The sequence below is a fragment of the Vigna unguiculata genome, chromosome 6, assembly GCF_037176805.1.
Source record: "Vigna unguiculata cultivar grain cowpea cultivar isolate G323 ecotype 2 chromosome 6, ASM3717680v1, whole genome shotgun sequence".
Classification (NCBI taxonomy): Eukaryota; Viridiplantae; Streptophyta; class Magnoliopsida; order Fabales; family Fabaceae; genus Vigna; species Vigna unguiculata.
In genome coordinates, this window is record NC_140797.1 from 33,276,942 (window position 1) to 33,304,487 (window position 27,546).

The 27,546-nt window shown below is 29.6% G+C and overlaps 2 protein-coding genes across 13 annotated transcripts; one reads left to right on the forward strand and one right to left on the reverse strand.

Annotated features, from left to right (window-relative positions):
- LOC114187551 (indole-3-acetate O-methyltransferase 1-like) lies at nucleotides 1–3,446 on the reverse strand. Its single transcript, XM_028075824.2, has 4 exons — nucleotides 3,234–3,446; nucleotides 2,570–2,986; nucleotides 1,506–1,781; nucleotides 1–777 (listed from the first exon to the last, which is right to left on the reverse strand). Exons 1-4 carry the CDS (start codon nucleotides 3,333–3,335, stop codon nucleotides 421–423), a joined length of 1,152 nt encoding a protein of 383 aa, XP_027931625.1. The 5' UTR covers nucleotides 3,336–3,446; the 3' UTR covers nucleotides 1–420.
- An 8,400-nt stretch (nucleotides 3,447–11,846) lies between these two features.
- Nucleotides 11,847–27,432, forward strand: LOC114189117 (DNA gyrase subunit B, mitochondrial-like). 12 transcript variants are annotated; one of them, XR_003605561.2, is made up of 9 exons: nucleotides 11,847–11,973; nucleotides 12,111–12,312; nucleotides 13,895–13,946; nucleotides 14,015–14,085; nucleotides 18,291–18,401; nucleotides 21,852–22,130; nucleotides 22,384–22,446; nucleotides 26,232–26,299; nucleotides 27,014–27,432. XR_003605561.2 is itself a non-coding variant. In XM_085674875.1 (8 exons), exons 4-8 carry the CDS (start codon nucleotides 14,059–14,061, stop codon nucleotides 27,161–27,163), a joined length of 378 nt encoding a protein of 125 aa, XP_085531001.1. In that variant the 5' UTR covers nucleotides 11,850–11,973; nucleotides 12,111–12,312; nucleotides 13,895–13,946; nucleotides 14,015–14,058; the 3' UTR covers nucleotides 27,164–27,432. The 12 variants fall into 12 exon arrangements, 3 of the variants coding, with proteins under 3 accessions (XP_085531001.1, XP_085531002.1, XP_085531000.1); XR_003605566.2 differs by having other exon boundaries at nucleotides 21,852–21,885; XR_003605562.2 differs by lacking the exon at nucleotides 21,852–22,130.
- The last annotated feature ends 114 nt before the right edge of the window (nucleotides 27,433–27,546 follow it).

Genomic DNA, 27,546 nt, shown 5'->3' on the forward strand with positions numbered 1-27,546 from the left:
AAAGGAAGAAGTGACTCATCATTCATCAAATGACATATTCCATACTCCAGTTTGTTAGTACAGAACATTCTTGCTGCTTTCACAAAACAAGGACATGTACATCCACACTGTGAAAAGCTGTTATTTCAGATAACACGAGGAAAGCTTTATCTTTTGATCCAAAGGGAACACAAGTCAGAAAGCATATGATGTGTAGAAAGTGCAAGAACACAGAAAAACACTCATAAGAGAGAAAAAAAAAATAGAGGCAGCAAGTGCTGAACCCTCTTTTCTGTCTCTCTCATGTGTGTTTTGACTCTTCCTATGAAATAAAAAGTGCAAAAACAACACACGAAAAGAAATAGTAAGAGAACTAGATAAGCCATTTTCCTTCTCCTCTTGTTGTGTCCAAAGGGTCTTTTTCTTCTTTGTCTCTCATTATCATTGAGCAAAAGAAAGGGATGCAACTATGTGAAAGAACTGTAACTGCTCCAATAACTCCTTGCCATGGCGTGCTGCTCTACGTTCCACTCTGAGAAACAGTTCTTCACTAAGCTTGTCACCAATGTGAGCTTCAACAAGAACACCAGACACACTCCTGCAGGTGTTGGCAAGGGCCTTTCCTACTTCTCTAGCATCACCTGGCTGGTTCACCACAAGAGGGCTTCCTCCTTTGAACACCTCAAGCTTGTTTATGGCAAATGAACCATCAGATTCAACCACCTCCTTCACATCTTGCAGGCTTGGTGCATAAACTGGAATGTTGAAGCTGTCTCTTTTCTCACTGCTAATTAATCCCTGTGATTAACAATATGATTTAGTCCATGTTCCATACACACATGTCACATCTCAATATACATGAAAGAAAATATCATATTCTTTATTTGGTTGAAAAGGGTTTTGAAAACAGAACAAATAAGTGTTTGATACAAAGTACAGCATTTAATGTAAGTTTTTCATTTGATACTTTTTTACTTTAAACCCCTCACATACACTCTACAAGCAATGGTTAGTATTTACTGCTTTTCAAGGTACAGATACAAATCATTAGGTGAAAATAGATGAGAGGAATGGAAACATATCCTAGTTGTCTTGCTTTAAGCTACGATGATGATTTTGTGTGTTCTAAACATCGAAAACCTAATTTGTTGGCTAATATTATGATAGGTAGCAGCTAATTATTATTTGTGCCGACATGATGATGAATGCAAGGATGGGTAAGGGTAGCTTGATGGAGTTGGGGTGGCCATCAAACGGTTGAGATAAACTTGTTTGAATGATGAGAAGTGAAGTGAAAAATTGACAATAATAAGCTATTACATTATTATTGTGACGCCTACAACAATTGATTGTTTATGTTTTTTACTTTATCCCTTTTCATCTCCTCTAATGTGTCTTAAAGTTCTTTTTGGTCTGCCAATGACAGATATGTAAGACTATGTGGTTCTGATGTGCATTCTTCACTGTTTTGACACACAATGCACGCATAAAAATGTTGTTAATATGATATAATATGATATAATTACCTCTTGGACAAGATCATCCCAAGCATCCTGAAAGTGGGTCCCAAATAGGAGTCCTGCCCCACCTTGGTCTGTGGGGTCCACAGAAGTTCTGCCTAAGCAAACCAAGAACATGGACCCCCCTCTCTTCAATTCCACAGACCTTGAACTCAAGAACCCAGCCAAGTCTGAACGAAATTGTTTTCTGTAAGCTTTTGCTGTGATCTCACTAGCACCATGGATGAACACCCTCCCCTTGTTGTATGCACTTGACCTCTTCTCCATCACACATTCTGGTACCTATGTTCCATAAGTAAAAGGTTGTTTAGTCATTCATTCATGTTGGATCAATCATGTTCAAATACCATCTGACACTGTGTTTGGAAATGCATGGAGTTGAATAAAAAAGTGTGAGCTTAATTCATTAATATTCATTCCATGCATCGAAAAATAGTCCAAATACGTCATTATGTTCCTGAAATATGATAATAAGTCCTTAAAGAGCATGCTTCTGTTGCACCAACTTTGGACCATAAGTTAGGACTTGGCCTTCCAATTAATGCATTACAAATATAACGGTTTTGTTACGTTGTCCTCGGGAACTGGCAAATATTTTTGTTTTGTTTTTATTTTTGTCGCAGAAATTACTGCATAGACTACTATTAATGGGTTAGTGGTAAAAGTTTTCAAGAGTTTTATGATACCTTTAAGTTTGAATTCTATAATCAAAAGCTTAGCAAAAAGAAAGAAAGAAAAGCAGGAGCATGATCTGAAAAATAATACTATTAATTTGTGTGATTTAACTGGTTCAGGTGGAATAACGAGTTCAGCAAACAAAATGATTAGTTTAATGAAAGATATTAGGATTAGAAATGAAATCATTTATATGCTACCTTTTTCTTTAAAACAAACATAACAAAAACAAAACAGGAGTCTGACATGATTACTTTTCCCTGCAATGAACTTTCAAATGAAAATATCAAGAGAAGAAAGAAACAAAAAATAGAGAGAGAAGGAAAAGTGATACACTAACACTACACTACCAATTAACAAAAAGTTTTAATCCCTCAATTCTTTCATATAATTACCTGAGATAACCAATGCAAGGAAAAGGCTGAGTGGAAAACATCAATGAACCTTGCCGGAAAAAGTCTCCGGTAGAAGGAGCCAGGGACGCCGGCGGCGAAGTAGGCACGGTGGTTGGTGGCGGCAAGGCACTCCTCCATGCTAACTCCATAGTTGGCTAAGGGAGGAAGGAGCTGGAAGAGGGTGTTGAAGTCATTCCCAGGAAGGTCTGAGAAGAAAGCAGAAAACTCAGGAGGTTCTGATCCTAAAGCCTCATAGCGTTTGATGATGTGCTTTATGATCACATCCACCACATTGATGGTGTTGCTGCCACATGAACACCCCAAATCCACCACCACAAAAGGGATATTAGGGTCTTGAAGTTGAACTCCATCTAGGGCTTCTTTCAGAAGGTGATGCATGGACTTGGCATGGATGGCCTGCATAGAAACCACACACACCAAATGTTAAACAACAACTTCTAATGATTTTATATCAAACTCTACATACAAAAATAGAATAAAAGTTAACAACATATTTAAAAAGTTTCATCTTTTATGAAACTTTAATGGTGATTACAACTATTCACGTATAATTCTATAGTCAATATTTAATACTTCTGTTAAACAGTACTCAGTTTGGAACATTTCTTAAAATGGAAGAAAATGGAGAGAAGAGAGAGAGTACCTGAGCTTGGGAATTGTTGGCGTAGCTTCCTTCACCTTTGCCTCCTTTCATGCTAAGCAATCTCTCAAGCTCCATGTTGGAAACAACAACATTGTCTGGCATGGCGGCAAGTGAAGAAAAGATGAAGAAAAACAAGGAAGAGAGTGAAGGATATATAGTGTGAGTGTGTGTAAATGGTGGTGGGCGATTGTGTCTGTGTGATAGGTAAAATGAGAGACAAGAGAGTTAATATATATAGACAAAGGAAGAGGAGACTGTTATCAATTATATTGTTATATGTCTGCTAATTCTCTATATTCTATCATCTATAGCCTCCTTTTTACTGCTACATAGATTACAACAAACAAGAAGTTATAAGTACTAGAAGATGCAACAATTATTATGCACTATACTTCACAGGGAAAAAATAGGAAAAATGTTTTTTTTTTTAGATTTTGACGACTATTTAACAATTATTATAAAGAAAAAATAATCTTAACAAAAATTAATTTTTATATTTATAAAAAAATAGATAATAAATAATAATAAGGATAGTGTCTGATAGTAAAAAAAAAGTGTAATGTAAAAATATCGGTGTCCAAAACAATAATAATAATTTACAATATTAATAAAAAATTCCTTTTTTATTTTTATCACTGTAATTCTTTAAGTGGTTGTTTATTTATTCTCAACCAATTTGTAAATTAAAATAATTATTTTATTATTATATTCCTTATGTAATTATTTATTTAATTTGAATCATTTTTTAAAACTGAAATAATTAGTTATAATAGAAAAATATATATACACAGCATATGCTTTCACTACTATAGTAATAATAAAAAAAATAAAACACAGAAAACGTTGAAAGCATAAGTATGGGCCTCATGTGCAAAATAAGGAAGGCCCAAGATTGGCGCCGGATTTTGATTTTATGCTCACCCAGCAATTTACTGCAAATGAATAGATTAATAAATGACTAATTCATGGTTAAATTTTGTTTTTAGTTATGTGAAACGAGTGGTTTTTCTATTCTTTAGTATATAAATTAATTTTTTTTGTCGCGTTATATTTGTTAATTGTTTGTTTAATTGCTTTATGAAGGTTTTAAACTACATCTAGTGTTTATGTTCTCGTGTTAATATATGTATAACACTTTTAAAATTTTGAATGTCATTTATCTATGTTATAATGAATGATAAGAATAAATGCATAATTTATAAATTTTAAAATATTTTACAGATTGTAAATTGAAATTCGGTTGAAAAAGGTAATTTTAAGAGGATAACAAAATAATTTTATACAAAAACTAAAATTAAAGTTAGCATGTTTTATATAATAAATAAAATATTTTTTCTAGATATATTTTTTTTCAAATATTAAAGAAAAAGTACTTTAAAAATCTAAGTAAACCATTGGTAAAAGTAATGAAATTTTATAAAATTAAAAAAGTAAAAGAATATTAAATTTTTATAAATTATCTAATGAACTAAAGGTTTATATGATTGAAGAGTTAAAATTGAGAATTATATATTTTCACATTACTAAAACTAAAAATCAGATAATTTTTAAAGTGTAATTTATTAAATGTGTACTCAAGAAATGATTTGGTCAAATGAAATTGAATTTGATATTTCTTAAAATACAATATGTCATTGATTTAAATAAAAAATAATGTTATAACAAAGATTGTGATGAAAGAAAAAATTTCTTAGAAAAATCAACTTGGTGAATGTTAAATTGAACAACTAGGAGAAAGAATAAAAAAACTATATATTAAAAGAGAGTTCTTATAATAAAATAAACCATGAATAAAAAAATAGTAAAAGTAAATTTTATAGGTATATATAAAACTTCAAATATTTGAATAATATATATATATATATATATATATATATATATATATATATATATATATATATATATTGAAAGAGTTAAAGGAGGGAACAATGATGTGATTGGATGAAACAAAAATAGGGATAGTGACCTAGAGTGGAGTTCAATTCAAAAATTCGACATCTTTATTACACCTATCTTTGTAGACTTCAGATGAATTAACAACTCAACTATATAATTCTTTCTCCAATTAAATGATTTTTTACCTTCTCACCATTTAATAATTTAATGTCTATTGTTTGACAATGTTTTTGTAGAAAAGTAAATTCAAAATTTTCTAAAAGTATATATTTTGTTTGAGTTGAGATTTAATTTTTCTGTGATGGAATATAAATTTAGGGTTAAAGAAATTTTTAGTTTTCAATCAGAGGACACTTGATGTGTATCCTTTTTAATTGAGAAAAATTAAGAGTGTCTATTTTTTTTTTTAATTTTACTATTCAATGCATATTTCATTATACATATATACATATTAGAATATTTACAAATAATTACTATTTATAATTAAAAATACTATAATGTTTGATTTGTATAATTTGATTTAGTAAAAGGGATAAATCAATTTATGACTTGTTTAAATTATTCGTAACTGGTTAATACAAGAGATAAAATATTTTCTAATTCACATCCTTCATCTTCCTCAAATTAATGTAGTTGGTGAAAGAATATTAATTTGCTAACAAGAATTTGATGGCCTGTGTGAGAAATAATTTTGGCAAGAATATTTGGAATCTGAAACTAAATTTTTTAAATAAAACTTTTATATTCTAAAATGGAAGAGTTACTCAAATTTTATACATGTAGAAATAACCTTTAAATGCATAATTAATAATGTTATAATTTTCTAATAAGAAATGTTCTTACAATAATGTAAGAATAAAAAAAATATAATTATAATAATTTCAAATTGTTATAGTTGCATATTAAAATTCCTCACTTACCTACATAAGTTGAAGTAAAATAGAAATGCTAAAAACACACAAGTTGTATTAAAATACAAAGTAAACACATCATATTTTATATTTTAGTTTGTGTGGTGTACTGAAGCAGTAAAGTAAAAGAATTTTGAAAAGGTCTTAAATTTATCCAAAGGTAATAATGAGTAGGTCCAAAATAAATGATCTTGTTTTTGTGTATATAATAAGTAGTGTGCTGGGTCCAAATGGTCTAAATCAACATATATTAAGAAATTATTATCATTATGAATAACATTAGCATTGGCTTGCTTTTCATCTTCCTGAAAACCCAATTTTTAATTTAATTTTTCAATAATTTTTTTTTCAAATCACTTGATTTTTTAAATCTTAAAATAATTTTTTTTATTAAAATAAACTAATCTACCTTTATAATTTATATTGTATATCATAAGATTAACTAGATTAAGTGTGATGAGAACATGAAAAACTGTCTAAGAGTACCGGTGACTTTTAAAAGATGATGCTTGAACATTTTAATATTAAATAATTGAAACTATAAATATATTTTTTTATTAAGTAAAGTTCATTTTATAAAATCCACAATTTCTCTTGATTTTCTTCTAAATTTTTCATATGCATTTCTTCTAGACTTCTAACTCTATTCTTCATTATTTTGAATATAAAAAACCATATAATTGTTCTTAGTGAAAAATTTTAAATATCTATCTGATTATATTGAAGGACATAGTAAGTTTACTTATTATCTTTTTTAAGGTTGTTTTAGCTTTTTGAGTTACATGTGAGGAGTTACTCAATGCATGCGACTCAATTATGCTCAAAGTGAGTCATCGTTGATTTATGATTGTGATGATGTGTTTAGATTCTAATTTGGAGTTTTAATGTTATAATTAGGTCATCCCGTAAGAAATAAAACTCCTTGGAGCAATTGTGAGTTAAAGAATTATTTAACCAAGATAAGGGAAGTTAATCTTAATCTTTGCACAATTAATTCATTTATTTAAATTGATTGTTTGGTACTCTGGCATTTGATTGTTGAATTAGTTTGTGTCAAATTTGTTATTAGATTGATTTGTATAACTTGATCGATTTGTGATTTGTAAATGAATTGTTGAACTAGTGATTGAGTTGTGAAATTTTGGTTAAATTTGTGTAAGGGTGTCTTTAGGCTCTAATGAGTCATTTTGATCAAATTGGTACAGCTTATGTTTATATAGAGAAGGAAAACTCTCATTAGAATTAAAGTTATCATCTAACACGCAATATATAAACTCGTTGAACGAGCTTTAAATATAATATTATAAAAAACATCAAGACTTTTTACTCACACACATGTTTATATGTTTATATATATATATATATATATATATATATATATATATATATATATATATATATATATATTGACTAGATTTAGTTAATATAAAAATATGTGTACCTAGAGCTATAATTAGAGTTGTTTAATTAACTAGATACATTGATTCACATTTCACACATTAAAAAGTAATTATATATATATATATATATATATATATATATATTTTGTTGGGGGAAATATACCAGATCTTTTCGAAAACCAAAAACTATATATGTTGTACTTTGTTTGTATCATATGGCATTGAATCGCCTATAATATAAATCTGAGCACGTTTTATTAATTATATAATCCGCAAAAATAAGTACAAATCACAGTAAGTGTTTTACATGGATTTTTACATAATACACAACTATATGTTACGCATAGCCTTTTTTCCCCTATATAAAAGAAGCTTAATGATTAATTAATTAAAATTAAAAATCTTATGATAGAGAACTTTATTTTAACGTAGTAGATATTATTGAGTTATGCTATATAAAGGAATCACTGGGTGTAAGTGTTCATTCTTTCGAAAGTTCTCTTATTTCCCCATTCTATTTGAGTTTTTTTTTTTCAAAGAAATAACAAATTGGATTTTCTTTAATATTATATGGCGTCAATACTACTCAAATCTTAATTAAGATTTAATTTCTCTGGCTTCTGTTGTAGAATTTAAAGCTTTTTTATTTCCTCCTATTATTGGGCATATATATTAATCTTGGGAGATAATAAAACTTTCAAATATTATGTAGATAAAGTGATTAATCGTCTTCATAACATAATAATCTTGGCTGCTCTGTTCTGTTTCGATTTGTGTTGTAGGTTGTTAGGTTTATAAATGAGGGAGTTTCAATAGAGAGAACAACACCAATGAAATCTTAGTCTAACCACATAAGATACTGACACTACTCTCAATCCAAAATCTTAAGGCAATGGGTTTATAGATTTTGATCCTTATATGGTGCTCTACTTTCTCAATTTTGGTCAATGTGGGACTTAGACTCACACTTGGATTCCTAAAATAGGTGGTGTTGCGGTGACATGGTGATATAGTTGTGGAGAGAAGCCAGGACGGTGGTGAAGTTGAAGAAACCATGGCCGAAAATCACCTTTCTCTCTGTTGGTCACATATTTTATCCTTCTTTCGGGTAAACCGTTACCCATCCGCATTTGACCGATCCGGATTAATCCGAACCCGTGAAACCCAAAAAATAAAATGGTCGGATATGAATTCTAAATAATAAATTTGGATTGGGTCGAATTGATCTTATTGGACCCGAATTCAGCCCAATCCGACCATTACTCACCCCTATTGGTTAGACTCCAACCGCCTTCATGGAACTCTACCTTGAACTATTTGTGAATTGTTTCTTTCTAGAACACCTTATCATAGAAGATACCGCTCTCAAAGCTCTTCCTATCATCTTGGGAACCGTGTTGAGTTAAAGAGATCAAGTTTCAAGTGCTTTCGTTTCATTTGTGAAACAAGTTTTCTGGTTCAATCCTTTCTGGTTCACAAGGTCTTTTGCATCGTAAAATGGGGAATGCGAAGTGTTTTTGAGGTTTTGGATGTTGAAAAAAATTGTATTGTCATGTGCGTGTTTTTTTATCAGTACAATCATTGCGGACGAGGTTAGAAATTCATTGATGTTGAGTTGTAAAAAAATGAGACATTGCGGTTTTGAAAGTGGTGATAAAATTGTCACACAACTAACCGTTCAATTATAACTAACTGTTTAATTATAAAATAACACATGGGGATAATTAAACAAGGTGACAATGCATAAGTAACAATAAAATCATTCCACCTAAATAGATAAGTTATATAAACTCGTATACTTACAATTTATATATCAAATCACTCCACCTAAATAGACAAGTTAATCTTATTTTTTGCACTTTCGCTACATAAAATTATCAAATAGGGACCAATTTTATGACCCAAACATATGTTTAGAAACCAATTTAAAAGTTAATTTCATAATTAAAGACTAATTTAGAAATTAAATTTTTTGGTAGTCAGAACTTTGGTAGCTAATGTTAATGACGAATTAAAGATCAATTCATGATAAAAACTATTTTTGTTACTAATTTAGAGACAAATTATAATTTTTTTAAACTATTTTAGTTACTAATAATTTTCACTTTATAATTTATTGGTTAGGTTACTATCGTGACTAGTTATTTTTTGTCATTAAAATTGATTATTAATCAAGAATTTTCTTCTAGTGTTTAAAATAAAATATCACTAAAATTGGTATCAATATTATATTTGATGAAATTACACGTTTTGCTAACTTTTTTATTTTCAAATTTTCATACATCAGTCGTTTTTAAAGATTTATATCATATAATATATTTTAAAATAATTCAGATTTAATATATAGGAGGGGCTAATGTAATATTTCTAAAACAAATTTTTTTTTTGGTTAAAATACTCATTTGGTCCATATTTTTGTTGAAAAATCTCAAATAGGTCTTAAGATTTTTTTTAGTCTCAATTAGGTCCATATTTTTGAAAATGTGTAACAATTAGGCCCATTCCGTTAGTATAGAGTTAACGGTGTTAAAAATGTGCCACGTGTCAGCTCCACATTTTTTTGAATTTTTTTAAAATTTTTTTAATTTTTAAAATTTTTTTTTTGAATTTTTTTTTTGAAAATTATTCATGCCACGTGTCACGTCAGTATTGTACCACGTGTCAAGTCAGTAAAGTGACACGTGTCAAATCATTGTCTGAATCTCAATTTGGTCCATATATTTGTTATTTTTATTACATTTCAGTCCATTTTTTAAAATTTGTTAAATATATTTATTTTAACTTTTTACAAAATTATTTTAAAATTTTATATTTAAATTTATAAAATTGTTAATTTTAAACCAACTCTAACATTTGTATATAAATTATTTAAAACAATTTTGTAACAAGTTAAAATAAATATTTTAAAATTTTAAAACAAAATATAAAATAAACTTAATATTATTAAAATGTTTAATAAAAATATCATTATAAAATTTATATAAAAGTTAAATTTGATCTCAATTTGGAAATGATGAAATTGAAAATAAAAAAAAAATGGACTGAAATATAATTAAAATAACAAATATATGGACCAAATTGAGATTCAAACAATGACTTGACACGTGTCACCTTACTGACTTGACACGTGGCACAATATTAATGTGACACGTGGCATGAATAATTTAAAAAAAAATTAAAAAAAAATTTAAAAAAAAAATTAAAAAGAAATTAAAAAAAATTTAAAAAAAATTTAAAAATTCAAAAAAATGAGAAGCTCACACGTGGCATATCCTTAACACCGTTAACTCTATACTAACATAATGGGCCTAATTGTTACACATTTTAAAAAATATGGACCTAATTGAGACTAAAAAAAATCTTAGGATCTATTTGAGATTTTTCAACAAAAACATGGACGAAGGAAATATTTTAACTTTTTTTTAATTCTAAAAAGTAGAAATAATATTTAAAAGAATAGACAAAGTCCATTTATAATACACTGTCCTATAATATATATATATATATATATATATATATATATATATATATATATATATATATATATTACTTTTTAATATATACTTTGCTTTAATATTATTCTATGCATATCTTTATTTTTTTAAACATGATTCTAACTTTTAATATTCTATTACTTTCCTTTTTCGACCCATTTACAATTCTAAACAAGATCTTAGAATGCTTCTTAAAATCTTAATGTATAGAATTAATTCATTTTAAGTAGAAAATAGGAGCAGAAAACATTATCTACATATCAAATCATGCATTATGACGATTTGTTTTTTCATCGTAGACATGTTTATTGGAAATAAATATTGCAAATACATTGAGTTAGCAAATTCGGGCGGAAAAACAAGGTGCTAATTTTTTATTATAAAAGAAATAAAATTCTCAAGTATAATTTTATTTGTTTTCATGTTTATATTATATTGTTTTGAATTAGTGGGTAATGTAGTATTGTTATGAATTATATTCATGTTAATAATGGGTCCTCAAACTAATTTTTAGTTTAATTATTTGTTTATATAGTTTTAGTTAAGATTAGTTTTAATTCTAATTTAAAGTTTGAATTTGAATTTCCAATTTTAGTTTAGTATTTAGAAATTTTAATACTATTTTTATTTTGACAGAATGTGTTTACATCATTCATCGTTCTAAGTATATATATATATATATATATATATATATATATATATATATATATATATTTTGGATTACTAGATTTTTAGTATAATAAATAGCACAAGATAGAGGTAAATTTTGAAGTTATAGTATATACAGATTTGTAATTTTAATAGGTATTTGGTACTTTGTTGACTTAAAAAGTCACTACAAATCTTGTTAGGATTTTAATCCACAGGTCATTCAACCTTTTACGGGATTGCAATAAATAATTAAATAATTACTATTTTCGCGCTCCTCACATTTTTTCATTTTCCCTCTCGTTTCGTGTTTGCAAACTCCTTACCCATTCTCATTCTAGACCGGATTGTTCGACGAGGTATTGTCTTTAGTGATATTCAGTACTTCAACGTAAGTTTAATAAAAAAGATTATGATCTAGGGTTGGAAAACCCCTTTCTTGTTTTTCTTTGTTTCATCTTTCACTTCCTATTTCTGCATCTCTCTGTCTTTGACTCACATTCCTTCATTGCTCCTCTAATGTCGCAGAGACCGAGTCGAATCGCTATGAGTCAAACTCGTTCATTGCTGAGTTATTATCCGAGTCGTCATTGTCCTCGATGAAATCATTGACTAGTTAGGAGAGGCACGGCGAGTCGCCGTCACCGGAATGTTCGCTCCCGCTGCTGGTGTAGATTGGTTGCCGATGGTCACCGCCAACTAGACGCACTTTGGCTTTGTCATCGAACGGGTCAGTAATTCGTTTCTTTATTGCTAAAACCACCGTTGATTTGTGTTTTCTAGAAATTTGTGGATCAGTTAATAATCAATTGCCAGATTCGGTGATGGATTGGGTTTGAGTGTGGTTTGTGTTTGTAGAAGTTACTTATAAAGACTGACAAAAATAGCTGAAATTTTCTCGAGAGAATATTCGTGGAAACAGTTTCAGATTTAAAATAATTGCTGTGATTTTGATTCAATCTTGTCTGTGATTTGACTCAATTCCAATTTTAGAGAAGTTAAAACGGGGATATGCGCGGAATGTCACAACATTTCACTTTCTCTTATTGTATTGATTTTTCTTTTTTTGCCACCGAAACCTAACTCCTACGGTTATAGGAAGAAAAAATTAATATAGAAAGAGCTCTCGCATTTTCTGAACCTACTCCTCATCGATTTGTTCTCATTCTTTTCTATTGAAGCGAACTTCTTAACGTCCCAAGCTTTAAGTTAAACCTTCTCTTTTTAATTATGTAAATTGAAGTAGAAATGTCAAGACAACCATTGCAATCTTTCTTTCTTGTTCATAACTTAATAATTTTCTGTAAAAATGTCAAGAAAACCCTTTTCACTTCTTGGGAAAACCCTTTTCACTTCTCGTGCTTCTTTTTCTCTCTCGCCCTCTTTGCAGAAAACGGGCCACTATCTTCTTCTCTTTCAAGCCATTGTAAACCACTGTTTGGCCCTTCAACAAGTTTTCCGATACCAAGTTTTTCATCGTCGCCGTCACCGTTGTGCCCTACCGCCGCTGCGTCACGTTTCAGCAAGGTTTTTTCGAAACCAAACATATCCTCATTTTGAAACACCATTCCCAATCGTGCTCACAAAGGGTGTTCTTAACCGCGAGTCTCCCCTTTCTCCCAATGGCTATTCATTCAATCACCGTTTAAATCACTTCTTTCCAACCTCATTTTGTTTATTAATTTATTTTTTCATTCGTTATTCATTAGGTTAGCGAGGGAGAGCTTTTGCTTATGAAGACACGGGATATGGGTTACATTCTTCAAAAGGTTCAGAGGGAGAGAAAAGTGGGGGCTTTGCATTGAATTGTTCTATTGTTTTTAATATGGGGTTTAACCTGTAATGTTTTGGTCTTCCATTGAAAGCTAACTGCCTCGCTGCACTCTATTGATAATAAACCTGCAATGAATGCTATGAATGTTGATGATAGTTTGTTTGTTGGTTTAGTTTGCTTAAGAAACTGGATTCTGGATTATCTTAACAATATTGTTGTCACAGTATATACTTTTTGGGATAATAGCCAATACGTTTTGGATTCTGGATTATCTTAACAATATCTTAACAATAATTGTTGGATGATAGTTTAGGATCAAATGTTCAGCTATACGTTTTTGGCAGAGGTATGATATAGATTTTTGTACCTATTTGTGAATGAAAATTTAGTCTTGATAATTGGAATACTAGATGTGGAATATGTATATACTGTGATGGCAGTATTAAATCTTAATTATTGTAAACTTTCTCTAACCTCATATACCCATTTTTTCTATGGATATGGTCTTGATGTTTTTCTTGCATTTTTTGTCTTTTAGGATACGTTAAAAGCTTCAAGTTTTCTTAGAAGGCTACAATTGAACTGACGTTGTAAGGAATATAAATTTGTTTATTTCTTCATCCTAGCGTCTGTTATCTAACAATCACATATTGTATAGTAATTGGGGTACTGAAAGTGATCCAGAGTTCAAAGGATACCACAATGGCAATTCTGAAACTCGTGGCTTTGGTACGTGTGATATTTCATTTAAATTAATTTGGAAATTGCGTAGGTGCAATAAGTACTATAAAGCATTGTTAGTTTCTTGATTTGGTGATTAAAGTCTGTTATCTTCATTTTAACATACCTTTGAATATCTCATGTTGTTAGTCTGCATTTCCTTGCTATCTATTACGATTGGCTATCATATTTCCATATCTCATGATTTTTTTTCCTTTTTAATTAAGTTTGTGATTATTTATATGGTTCTTTTCCTTTTTTTTCCCTTTAAAACCTCATATAATAATTTATCATATGTTAAACTTTCCAATTTTTCATGATCGTAAAAAAAGTAAAATTAGTGGACATTATTTACTCAAGGGATGTGGATGTGTTTGCCTTTGCCAAATTTGCATCTCGCATGTGATTGTAGGGCATGTGAGGAAATCATGATTGCGGAGAATGAATTTTGCTTTACCACATTAATCATGTTGCCTCCAATTTTTGAAAGCCCAACAAAATTACTTTTATTCCCAACGCAAATTTCATAGGCTTATATTTGATTTGTTGCTCATAATTCAGTTGTGAGATGAATGCCTTATTCTATTTATGACTATTTCTTGAGTCCAAATGATATTAAAAGTTTAATATCTCAATATTGGATGTGTAACTTGGGTGTGCAACCACACTGAGATTGAGGGAGCAATTTTTGAAATATGTATTCATAGTCAGAATAAGGTATGAGTATTTTTGAGTTAATACTTTCGATCTTTTTGCAATATGAGAATTTTTGGTAATCACAAGAAACAATGATGATTTTTAGCCTAATTTCGTGTGAAATTGTTAGATTACAATTTGGCTTTATATTGAATTTATTGCCAGCATAAATTGTTATTGATCTTTGTAAGGACTTGAGATCCTAAAAATATATTGTTTCATTTGCTCTTTAAAATCAAAGTTGAAATTGTGGCTCCAATTTGAAAAGGTTTAGGTATACACCCTAAATGGAAATGCGAATAGCACTTTGCTTTTTTGATTCACTGTGCAAATTTCATAAGGGTATATTTTGAGTTATCCCACCTGGAATTGTCGAATTGCACTTTGATTTTTTTAGTTCACTGTGCAAATTCCATATGGGAATATTTTTAGTTGTTCCGTCATAAAAAGAATTGTCAAAGTGCACTTTGACTTACTCCGTTCACATGGGAAAATTGAGTTGCCTCTTGTTATTTGAATTGCGGATGAATTCTTTAGTTATCTTTTGATGCATTGTTGGCCCAAAGTGGAATGACTTCAGATTATAATCTTACTTCTTATTTATTCATTTTGTAAATATGAGTTAGGTGTGCGTTGTGAAAGTAGTTGACAATTTTTGACTGCTATTGAAAATTTGGAAAACTATATCTAAGTTGTTCCTTATAATACGGTAATGTGATACTTTTATCCAATTAGGGATAAAGTACTGGTTTTGAGGCCTATATTGGGTTTACTGAATTCAAATTTTTTTCTTTCTAGTGCAATTGAGTTGAGCTTGTACTTCAACTTTTGATATTTGGTATTGGTCAAAAAGCCAAATGTAATTCAGTTAGGTGAGTATCTAGGTTCCCCCTTTGAAACATTTTATCAAACTTTTGGTATCGATTGTGGGTAACAGTTTTGCCTAATGTTGAAAGTCCAATAACTTTAGTTGGTATAGTGCCTCCAATTTTAAAAGTCCTACTACTTTATTTGATATTGTGCCTCCAAAATGATATTAAGAGTTTAATATCGTAATATTGGATGTGTAACTTGGGTGTGCAACCACACTGAGATTGAGGGAACAATTTTTGAAATATGTATTCATAGTCAGAATAAGGTATGAGTATATTTGAGTTAATACTTTCAATCTTTTTGCAATATGAGAATGTTTGGTTATCACAAGAAACAATGATAGTTTTTTAGCCTAATTTCGTGTGAAATTGTCAGATTACAATTTGGCTTTATATTGAATTTATTGCCAGCATAAATTGTTATTGATCTTTTTAAGGATTTGAGATCCTAAAAATATATTGTTTCATTCGCTCTTTAATATCAAAGTTGAAATTGTGGCTCTAATTTGAAAAGGTTTAGGTATACACCCTAAATGGAAATGCGTATAGCACTTTGCTTTTTTTATTCACTGTGCAAGTTTCATAAGGGTATATTTTGAGTTATCCCACTTGGAATTGTCGAATTGCACTTTGATTTTCTTAGTTCACTGTGCAAATTCCATATGGGAATATTTTTAGTTGTTCCGTCATAAAAAGAATTGTCAAAGTGCACTTTGACTTACTCCGTTCACATGGGAAAATTGAGTTGCCTCTTGTTATTTGAATTGCGGATGAATTCTTTAGTTATCTTTTGATGTGTTGTTGGCCCAAAGTGGAATGACTTCAGATTATAATCTTACTTCTTATTTATTCATTTTGTAAATATGAGTTAGGTGTGCTTTGTGAATGTAGTTGACAATTTTTGACTGTTATTGAAAATTTGGAAAACTATATCAAAGTTGTTCCTTATAATACGGTAATGTGATACTTTTATCCAATTAGGGATAAAATACTGGTTTTGAGGCCTATATTGGGTTTACTGAATTCAAATTTTTTTCTTTCTAGTGCAATTGAGTTGAGCTTGTACTTCAACTTTTGATCAAAAAACCAAATGTAATTCGATTAGGTGGGTATCTAGGTTGCCCCTTTGAAATGTTCCATCAAACTTTTGGTATCGATCGTGGGTAATAGTTTTGCCTAATGTTGAAAGTCCAATAACTTTAGTTGGTATAGTGCCTCCAATTTTTGAATGCCTAACAAAATTACTTTTATTCCCAATGCAAATTTTAGATGCTTATATTTGATTTGTTTCATAATTCAGTTGTGAGATGAATGCCTTATTGTATTTATGACTATTTCTTGAGTCCAAATGATATTAAGAGTTTAATATCCCAATATTGGATGTGTAACTTGGGTGTGCAACCACACTGAGATTGAGGGAGCAATTTTTGAAATATGTATTCATAGTCAGAATAAGGTATGAGTATTTTTGAGTTAATACTTTCAATCTTTTTGCAATATGAGAATTTTTTGTAATCACAAGAAACAATGATAATTTTTAGCCTAATTTCGTGTGAAATTGTTAGATTACAATTTGGCTTTATATTGAATTTATTGGCAACATAAATTGTTATTGGTCTTAGTAAGGATTTGACATCTTAAAGATATATTGTTTCATTCGCTCTTTAAGATCAAAGTTGAAATTTTGGCTCCAATTTTCAAAAGGTTTAGGTATACACCCTAAATGGAAATGTCGAATAGCACATTGCTTCTTTGATTCACTGTGCAAGTTTAATAAGGATATATTTTGAGTTATCCCATATGAAATTATCGAATCGCACTTTGATTTTCTTAGTTCACTGTGCAAATTCCATATGGGAATATTTTTAGTTGTCCCGTTATAAAAAGAATTGTCAAAGTGCATTTTGACTTTCTCTATTTACATGGGAAAATTGAGTTGCCTCTTGTTATTCAAATTGTTGATGAATTCTTTAGTTATATGTGTCAATGCAAATTTCAGATGCTTATATTTGATTTGTGCGATGAAGGCTTTGTTCTATTTTTGGTTATTTCTTTAGTTTGAATGATATTGAGATTACAATTGGAATATTTGTTGTGTAACTTGGGTGTGCAACCACATTGAGTCGGAGGGAGCAAAATTTGAAATATGTATTCATAGTCATGATAAGATGTGAGTGTATCCAAGTTAACACTTTGAATCATTTTGCAAATATGAGTTGGGTGTACATTTTAAGTGTAATTGACATAATACACTTAGAGTTTTGACAATGTTCAAAATTTTCAGATGAGTATATCAAAGTTGTCCCTTATAATGTTGAACTTTTAGTGAATCATTTTTGATGAATTAGTTATGAATTGTTGAACTTAAGATTGTGTTATTAAGAAGAATCATTGTGATGAGAAGAATAAAATAAGGAAAGAGAAGTGGAACAAATAATTGTGTTCTTTTGACAGGTTAATTTTTAAAGCACATTTATGTTTCTTTTATAACTGTTTGATGTTTATATTATGTTGGTTCTATTAATATAATGCCTGAGATATGATGAAGTTTACTACATGTGTTAAAATTTTTGAATTATTCTTTCTAACTAATTGACTTTCTAATTCTTTGTTTTGGTTTGTGAATATATACCATTTCCTTGTTAGGTGAAGCTACAACCTTTTTAACGATGTTGCCTCTTTGAAGTTCCAACCTATTTGTAATTGTTGTTCTCTATGCTTAACCTTATTCTCAATTTTGTACCATCTTCAAGCCAGGTAACATTGACTCCCTTAATCATAATTCTTTTAAACCTCATTTCTGTTTAGTTATTTTACATTAGATTGAAAATTTGTCCTCTTAGATTACCATAGGTAGGAATTAAAGGGTGCTACATGATTAAAATTTTGTACGAGTGTGTTGATCTAGCTAGCGTTTTAGTTAATTTTAGAATTAAATCATATGAATTATGGAAAATTGTGGTTGTTGAGTGTCAGTTTTGTTAGTGCTGCTTGCGAAGAAGTATTATTAGACAAATTCGGTTAATTTTTCGTTTGAAATTTGATTACATTTAGTTTAATTTATGGTTGTGTTAATAGTCTTTGTGGTTAGAATGTTAAGTGTTGAATTTTTAGTGAATGATTTTTGAAGAATTACGTACAAGTTCTTCAAATTATAATTGTATGTTTGGGAGATCTGTTATGTGTTCTAGCCTAGTTGTTATAAGTTATTATTCTAGTTAGTAATTTAAGTATAATTATATGATTAGAATTTTGTAAGAGTGCGGTGATGCAGTTAATGTTTTAGTTAATCTTTTCGCGAAACCATATCAATTATGGAAAAGTGTGTTCGTGTTGAACATGACCTTATCATTGAATGTTGTTTTTAAATGCAAATTCCGTCAATGCAGAATATGTAATTTCTGTAATTAGATTAATTTTGTAGTGAATGGTGTTTTGAAGTATAAATATGAATTCTCGAATTTAGGATTGCTTTTTGGTGATATGTTTTACATATGACGTGTTTGTATGTTGGTTAGGACTGTAAGTGTGATTGTAGGATTAAAATTGTCTCGTAATATGATTATGTAGTTATTGTATTGGTTGGTCAATCGACCACACATCGATTGGGCGAGAAATTGTTAATGTGAAAATGAATTCAAGTTTCAATGTTTTTTTGTTTGTTGTATAGCCTAGGCGTTAGTTGTATGTAAATTCCGTCAAATCTGCCTTTGCAATTGTATTATAGTAGTTAAACTAGTATATATTTTTGTGTAATGGTTTTACATGTGAGAAGCAATTAGAGAAAAAAAAGGTTCTCGTAAATCTTTGTAGTATATTTGATGGTGCATGTTTTCTTAGTCGTGGTTGCGAATGATTAGTTTATATTTAGTCTAATAGAGGATGATAGTTGTGTTAATTATTGTTGTAATTAGAATTTTGTGTGAATAATTGAGTGTTGAATTTACGGTGAATGGTTTTTGAAGAATTAGGTATGAGTTCTTCAAATTAGTATTGTACATTGGATGATCTGATATTTCTTGTGGCATGACAAGTTAATTTGGTAGTTAGGAATTTAAGTTTGATTGTGTGTTTAAAATTATGTATGATTATGGTGATGTAGTTCGCGTTTTAGTTAATCTTTGGATGAGAGCATTTCACTTAATTGAAAATGTGGTTTTTATTTACATGGGTATGAAGATTACTTCTCTTTGATTTGAGCGGAACAATAGTGCTTGAGCAAAGAAGTGGTATTGTTGAATGTGAATTTGATGATAATATAGCTTTGATTACTTTTTTAAAATTTGGATAGCAATTTAGAACAAGTCAATGTTGTTTATGCAATGTCTGTGATTTTCTTGAAATGATGTAGTTATATGATTAGTTAGTGAATCTCGAAGAATATTTGTATCGCTTGAGCGCAAAGCGATTGTATTGAATGCGAATATAGGAATAATGTAACTTTTGGTTGATATTTTTATATATGTTAATCATTAGATGAGTGTCAGTTTCGTTAGTGCTACTTGTGAAGAAGTATTATTAGACAAATTCGGCTAATTTATCGTTTGAAATTTGAATACTTTTAGTTTAATAGAAGATTGTGGTTGTGTTGATACTCTTTGTGGTTAGAATCTTGTAGAATGTTGAGTGTTTAATTTCTAGTGAATGATTTTTGAAGAATTACGTACGAGTTCTTCAAATTATAATTGTATGTTTGGGAGATCTGTTAAGTGTTCTAACCTAGTTGTTATAAGTTATTATTCTAGTTAGTAATTTAAGTATAATTATATGATTAGAATTTTGTAAGAATGCGGTGATGCAGTTAACGTTTGAGTTCATCGTATCGCAAAACCATATCAATTATGGAAAAGTGTGTTCGTGTTGAACATGATCATATATTTGAATGTTGTTTTTATTTGCCAATTCCGTGAATGCAGGATATGTAATTGTCTGTTATTAGATTAGTTTTCAGTTGATTTTATAGTGAATGGTGTTTTGAAATATAAATATGAATTCTCGAATTTAGGGTTGTTTTTTGGTTAGATGTGTTACATATGATGTGTTTGTATGTTGGTTAGGACTGTAAGTGTGATTGTAGGATTAAAATTATCTTGTAATATGATTATATAGTTATTGTATTTGTTGGTGAATCGACCACACATCGAATGAGTGAGAAATTGTTCATGTGAAAATGAATGTAAGCTTCCAATGTTTTCTTTGTTTGTTGTATAGCCTAGTCGTTAGTTGTATGTAAATTCCGTCAAATCTGTCTTTGCAATTGTATTGTAGTAGATTTGATGGTGCTTGTTTTCTTAGTGGTGCTTGTGAAAGATTAATTTATATTTAGTCTTAATAGAAGATGATAATTGTGTTAATTATTGTTGTAATTAGGATTTTTTTTGTGTAATTGGGTTTTGAATTTACACTGAATGGTTTTTGAAGAATTAGGTATGAGTTCTTCAAATTAGTATTGTACTTTGGAAGATCTGTTGTGTATTGTGGCCTAATTTTGATAAGTTAATGTGTTTTATGAATATATACCATTTGCTTGTTAGAATTTTAGTTCTTTGTTGTTATGCTACAACCCATGTTGCCTCTTTGAAGTTCCATCTTCTTTTTAATTGTTGTTCTTTTAGCTTAATCTTATTCTCAATGTTGTACCATCTTCAGGTTAGGTAACATTGACTTCCTTTGTCATAATTCTTTTCAATTATTATTTTTTACCAATTTTACATTAGATTGAAAATTTGTCTTGTTTGATTTCCATTTGTGGGGATTGTTAATTTTTCTTGGGATTAAAAATTTTTTAAGATTAATATAGTGATGAATTTTAGTGAATGATTTTTATGAATTAGTTATGGATTCTTGAACTTAGAATTATGTTATTCAGAAATATGTTTATATCTTGTAGAATAATTGTGATGTGTTATTATTTTGGTTAGGAATGTAAGTGTGATATTATGTTTAGAATTGTGTGATGGTATAGTTAATAGATTAGTTAGTGAATTTTAGAGTGAAACCACATCACTTGAGTAAAAAAGTGGTTGTGTTGAAGATGAATTTAAGGATCACATCTCGCCGTTGCGAAAGAAAACTTTGATATGCAAGTCTGTTATTCCTTTTTCTGTATATTTATCCATCTATGCCTCGTTGCACCTTTGGTATGAATGAAAAATTGTAGAATGAAAAATTTACCTTGCTGTTGGTTATTCCTTCTCGGACTAAAAGCGTGGAAGTGTTTGGTCAAGGCAGTTCTAGTGAGGTAAACTATGCAATTAACATATTAAAAGATATGGTTCTCTCATTATTAAAATCATGTCATTTATTTCAAATAATGGAACCTAGATATAGAACATAAAGGTGACAAAGAATGTCCATTCTATAAATTTGATTCTTTTTCTGAGTTTTTTTTTTTTCAATTTATAAAGTATTGTTGAATTTGGCAGGAAGTGTGGTTAAAGGAATTTAAAAGGAAAGGGAAGTGGAACAAATAATTTTGTTCTTCATGTAGGTTAATATTTAAAGCACATATATGTTTCTCTAGAATTGTTTGATGTTCATATATAATGTTGTTCGTGTCAATTTAATTCTTGAGATATGATAAATGCTTATTACATGTGTTAGAAATTCATAATTATTCATTCTAATTGATTCACTTTTTAACTGTTTATTTTATTGTATAGATATACCATTAGCCAGTTGAAATTTTAGTTGTTTATTGGGCTGCTATTGCGTTCTTGACGATATTGCCTCTTTGCAGTTCAACCTCGTATTTGCAATCCCTAAGCGTAGTCTTCTTATTGTTGTACCATTTTCAAGCCAGGTAACATTGACTCATTTTGTCACAATTCTTTTCAACGACGTTTTTTTAGTAATTTTGCATCAGAATGAAAATTTTATATGCTTATATTTGAGTTGTTGCTTAGAAATATGTTTTTAATCCTTGTATTGATTTGACATCCTACATATATATTGTTTTATGCACACAAGAATTCTGACATGATAATGTCCCTCCAATTTTAAATCTGAGTTGATATTGTTCCTCCAACTTTGAAAGCCCTATAACTTGATTTGATATTGTGCCTCCAATTTTGAAAGCCCTATAAAATTTCACATGCTTATATTTGAATTGTTGCTTATAATACAGGTGCAATATAAATGCATTATTCTGTGTATGACTATTTCTTGAGCCTGAATGATATTGAGATATTATAACTAGAATATTGGCTTAGCAACTTGGGTGTGCATCCACATTGAGACTAAGGGAGCACAATTTAAATTATTTATTCATATTCAGGATAAGGGATGACTATATCTGAGTTAACATTTTGAATCATTTTGCATGATGAAAATTTTTAACTATCACAAGGAACAATGATGGTTTGTGAGCATCATTTCGTATGGAATTGACGGATTATAGTTGAGCTTTACATTAAATTTATGGGTAATAGAGAATGTTTTTTATCTTTGTATGTATTTGACAGCTTATAGATATATTGTTATATTAACTCTTAAAATATGAGTTGATATTGTGGCTTTAATTTATAAAGCCCTATAACTTAAGTTGGGCATACACCCTAAATGAAATTATCGAATAACACTGATTATTTTTGTTCAAATTATAAGTTCCGTAAGGGCATATTTTGGGTTGACCCACTTGGAATTTTCGAATTACACTTTGATTATCTTATTCAATGAGCGAATTCATTATGGAAATATTTTGTGTTATCCCCTTATAAATAGAATTTTCAAAATGCACCGACATTCTTTGTTGACAATAGAAAATTTTGAGTTGTCCCTTACGGTTCGGACTGCGTATAAATTCTTTGTCTATATTTTGATGGTTTGTTGGGCGAAAGTGGAAGGATTTTGGATTATAATTTGAGTTCATATTTATTCGTTTTTGACTATTTTTTAAAATTTCAAATGAGTATATCTAAGTAGTCCCTTATAATATGGTTGCAATATGATATTCTTATCCAAAAGGGATTGAATGTTGATTTTGGAGACCTTTGTTGAATTTACTTAATTAAAATGTATTTTTACTATCTAAATTAGTTGAGATGGGTTATTACTTCAACTTTAGATATTTGGTATTGGTAAAAAGTAAAATGGACTTGAATTAAATGGGTATCTAAAGTTGAATTGACCGAGTGTGATTCAGAATTTTTATTCTTTGTAGAATTTGGACAGGTATAAGTCAAAGTTCCCACCTTTAAATGTTTCATCAAAAATTTTGGAATTGATGACGGGTAACAATTGTGCCTCTAATTTTGGAAGTCCAATAACTTGAGTTGGTATTGATCTTTTTAAGGATTTGAGATCTTAAAAATATATTGTTTCATTCGCTCTTTAAGATCAGAGTTGAAATTGTGGCTCCAATTTTGAAAAGGTTTAGGTATACATTCTAAATGGAACTGTCGAATAGCACTTTGCTTTTTTGATTCACTGTGCAAGTTTCATAAGGATATATTTTGAGTTATCTCACCTGGAATTATCGAATTGCACTTTGATTTTCTTAGTTCACTGTGCAAATTCCATATGGGAATATTTTTAGTTGTCCCGTCATAAAAAGAATTGTCAAAGTGCACTTTGACTTACTCTGTTCACATGGGAAAATTGAGTTGCCTCTTGTTATTCGAATTGCGGATGAATTCTTTAGTTATCTTTTGATGCGTTGTTGGCCCAAAGTGGAATGACTTCAGATTATAATCTTACTTCTTATTTATTCGTTTTGTAAATATGAGTTAGGTGTGCATTGTTAATGTAGTTGACAATTTTTGATTGTTATTGAAAATTTTGGATAACTATATCTAAGTTGTTCCTTATAATACGGTAATATGATATTTTTATCCAATGAGGGATAAAATTCTGGTTTTGAGGCCTTTATTGGGTTTACTAAATTCATTTTTTTTTTCTTTCTAGTGCAATTGAGTTGAGTTTGTACTTCAACTTTTGATATTTGGTATTGGTCAAAAAGCCAAATGAAATTCGGTTAGGTGGGTATCCAGGTTGCCCCTTTGAAATGTTCCATCCAACTTTTGGTATTGATCGTGGGTAACAGTTTTGCCTAATTTTGAAAGTCCAATAACTTGAGTTGGTATAATGCCTCCAATTTGAAAGTCCTACTACATTGTTTGATATTGTGGTTCCAATTTTTGAAAGCCCAACAAAATTACTTTTATTCCCAATGCAAATTTCATATGCTTATATTTGATTTGTTGCTTATAATTCAGTTGTGACTATTTCTTGAGTCCAAATGATATTAAGAGTTTAATATCGCAATATTGGATGTGTAACTTGGGTGTGCAACCACATTGAGATTGAGGGAACAATTTTGGAAATATGTATTCATAGTCATGATAAGGTATGAGTATATTTGAGTTAATACTTTCAATCTTTTTGCAATATGAAAATGTTTGGTTATCATAAGAAACAATGATGGTTTTTTAGCCTAATTTCGTGTGAAATTGCCATATTACAATTTGGCTTTATATTGAATTTATTGCCAACATAAATTGTTATTGATCTTTGTAAGGATTGAGATCTTAAAGATATATTGTTTCATTCGCTCTTTAAGATTAGAATTGAAATTGTGGTTCCAATTTTGAAAAGGTTTAGGTATACACCCTAAATTGAACTGTCGAATAACACTTTGCTTTTTTGATTCACTGTGCAAGTTTCATAAGGGTATATTTTGAGTTATCCCACCTGAAATTATCAAATTGCACTTTGATTTTCTTAGTTCACTGTGCAAATTCCATATGGGAATATTTTTAACTGTCCCGTAATAAAAAGAATTGTCAAAGTGCACTTTGACTTTCTTTGTTCACATAAGAAAATTTTGAGTTGTCTCTTGTTGTTCGGACTGTTGATGAATTTTTTATGTTTCTTTTGATGGTTTGTTGGCATAGTTCAAATATGATTTTTTTGTCCAATTGGTTTTTGAGCTCTTTATTAAATTTACGGATCTCAAATTTATTTTTCTATCAAAATTTAATTGAGTTCGAATTGTACTTCAAATTTTGATATTTGGTAGAAAGTCCAAATGGACTTGGGTCAGGTGGTATCCTGAATTGAATTGATTGAGTGTGTGTGGTTCGAAATTTTTATTCTTAGTAAAATTTACACGTGCACATGCAAAGTTGTCCTCTTGAAATGTTTCATGAAGCTTTTTATATTGATCACATGTAATATATGTGCTTCCAATTTTGAAAGTCCTGTAACTTAAGTTAAGTTGATTCCAGTTTTGGAAGATAACCATGTAGAATGTAAAAAAAACATCAATGGATGTGGCAACATATTTAAAACTGAACTAGGTGAGTAGCTGTTAGAACGTTGCCGGAAAAGTCACTAGAATTGCGGTTGTGGTTGAGAAACCTTGAAAAATAAGAGACTTATTATACATAATTAGAGGATATTCTCTCATCTAAATCAAAGATTATATGCCTATATAATGCTATTATTGCAGTAAATATTGTATTCTGATTTTCTAAAGCTTTTTGTACGTGGATCTGATTCATGTCAAATTAGCTGATGTCTTCGGAAATCTTTTTGATGAGGGGACAATGTGCTTTGAATTGAACGTTCTTTGCCATTATATTGTAGAAATCTTTATATTTAAAGGCGATTCAGCTGGAGGAAGTGCTAAGCAAGGGCGTGACAGACACTTCCAGGTAAAATATACATGTTTCCATTAAAAGAAGTTAATTGTATTTGCACATACACCATTTAGCTATTTAGTTATTTCAATTTCATTCTTTTAAAATAAAGGTTTCACAAACTCATATAGCTAATAATTTTGTTTTGTAAGAGTTTCCCTTAGTTTGTTTAATCTATGTCTAGTATGTTTACAGTGGATATGATATATTATCTATATGATGTATTTAAAAGTAAATATCAGTTGCTTTTGAATCTTACTACTCCATTCAAATTATGATTCATGATTCAAAAATTTGCTTGGCGATTTACAACTGAAATCTCAATTTGATAACCTTGCCTAAAAGATTGAGTACTTAGGCAGTGACAGATGAACACACTCATTGGTTTTGTTATGTCTATGGGCAGTGTTAGGAAATAGATCTCATGGTGATTTATGTAGCGATGTTCACATAGTAGAATAAGGCTTTTGTTATTGTCATTAAAGCTTTATGTTACCTTTTGAGTGTAAGAAACATTATAACTAACGTAATGGTGTGATGAGTGGAAATATAAAATTGAGAATGTGGTTTTCATGCTACTAATGCTTATTTTTCTACTTCTTGTATCCAATCACTTGAATTCTGTTTACTGACATGTTGAGCACTTTGTTAGATTGGATTTCATTGTGTATAAAAGAATTATTTGGAGTTATGTAAGTGCATCTATTTACCAAAGCATATTTGATGCAGGCCATTCTCCCTCTGAGGGGTAAGATTCTGAATATTGAAAAGAGGGATGAAGCAGCAATGTACAAAAATGAAGAGATCCAAAATTTAATTTTCGGGCTTGATCTTTGTGTGAAGGTTAAAATACTTCCTGTTTCATTAATTTGCTATTAATGGCCGAGTTAAAGCACGCAAATAAACTGATAAAATCCGACAAGAAATTTCGCTACCTTAAGAACGTTATAGTTACGATCGCCGTTCACTGGGGTCATCGGCTCCACTGTCATCAAGTCACTAACTTCTTTGATCTTCTATCACTGGACAGGCGTCAATAATTAGTGAAAGTTCTGAAAGACAGGCCATGATTAAGTGTAAATAAATTATAGAATATTACTAAATTGAGATATCTTCAATTGCTAAATTGTAAGTTTTTGTCTTTGTCATTTTCTTCTTAATTATATTGAAACAGAAGTAATTTGACATATGATCTAGAGTCTAGTGGAAAAGTAACTTGTATGAAGTTCAAATTTGAAAAAGTAAATTCAATCTTTGAATTG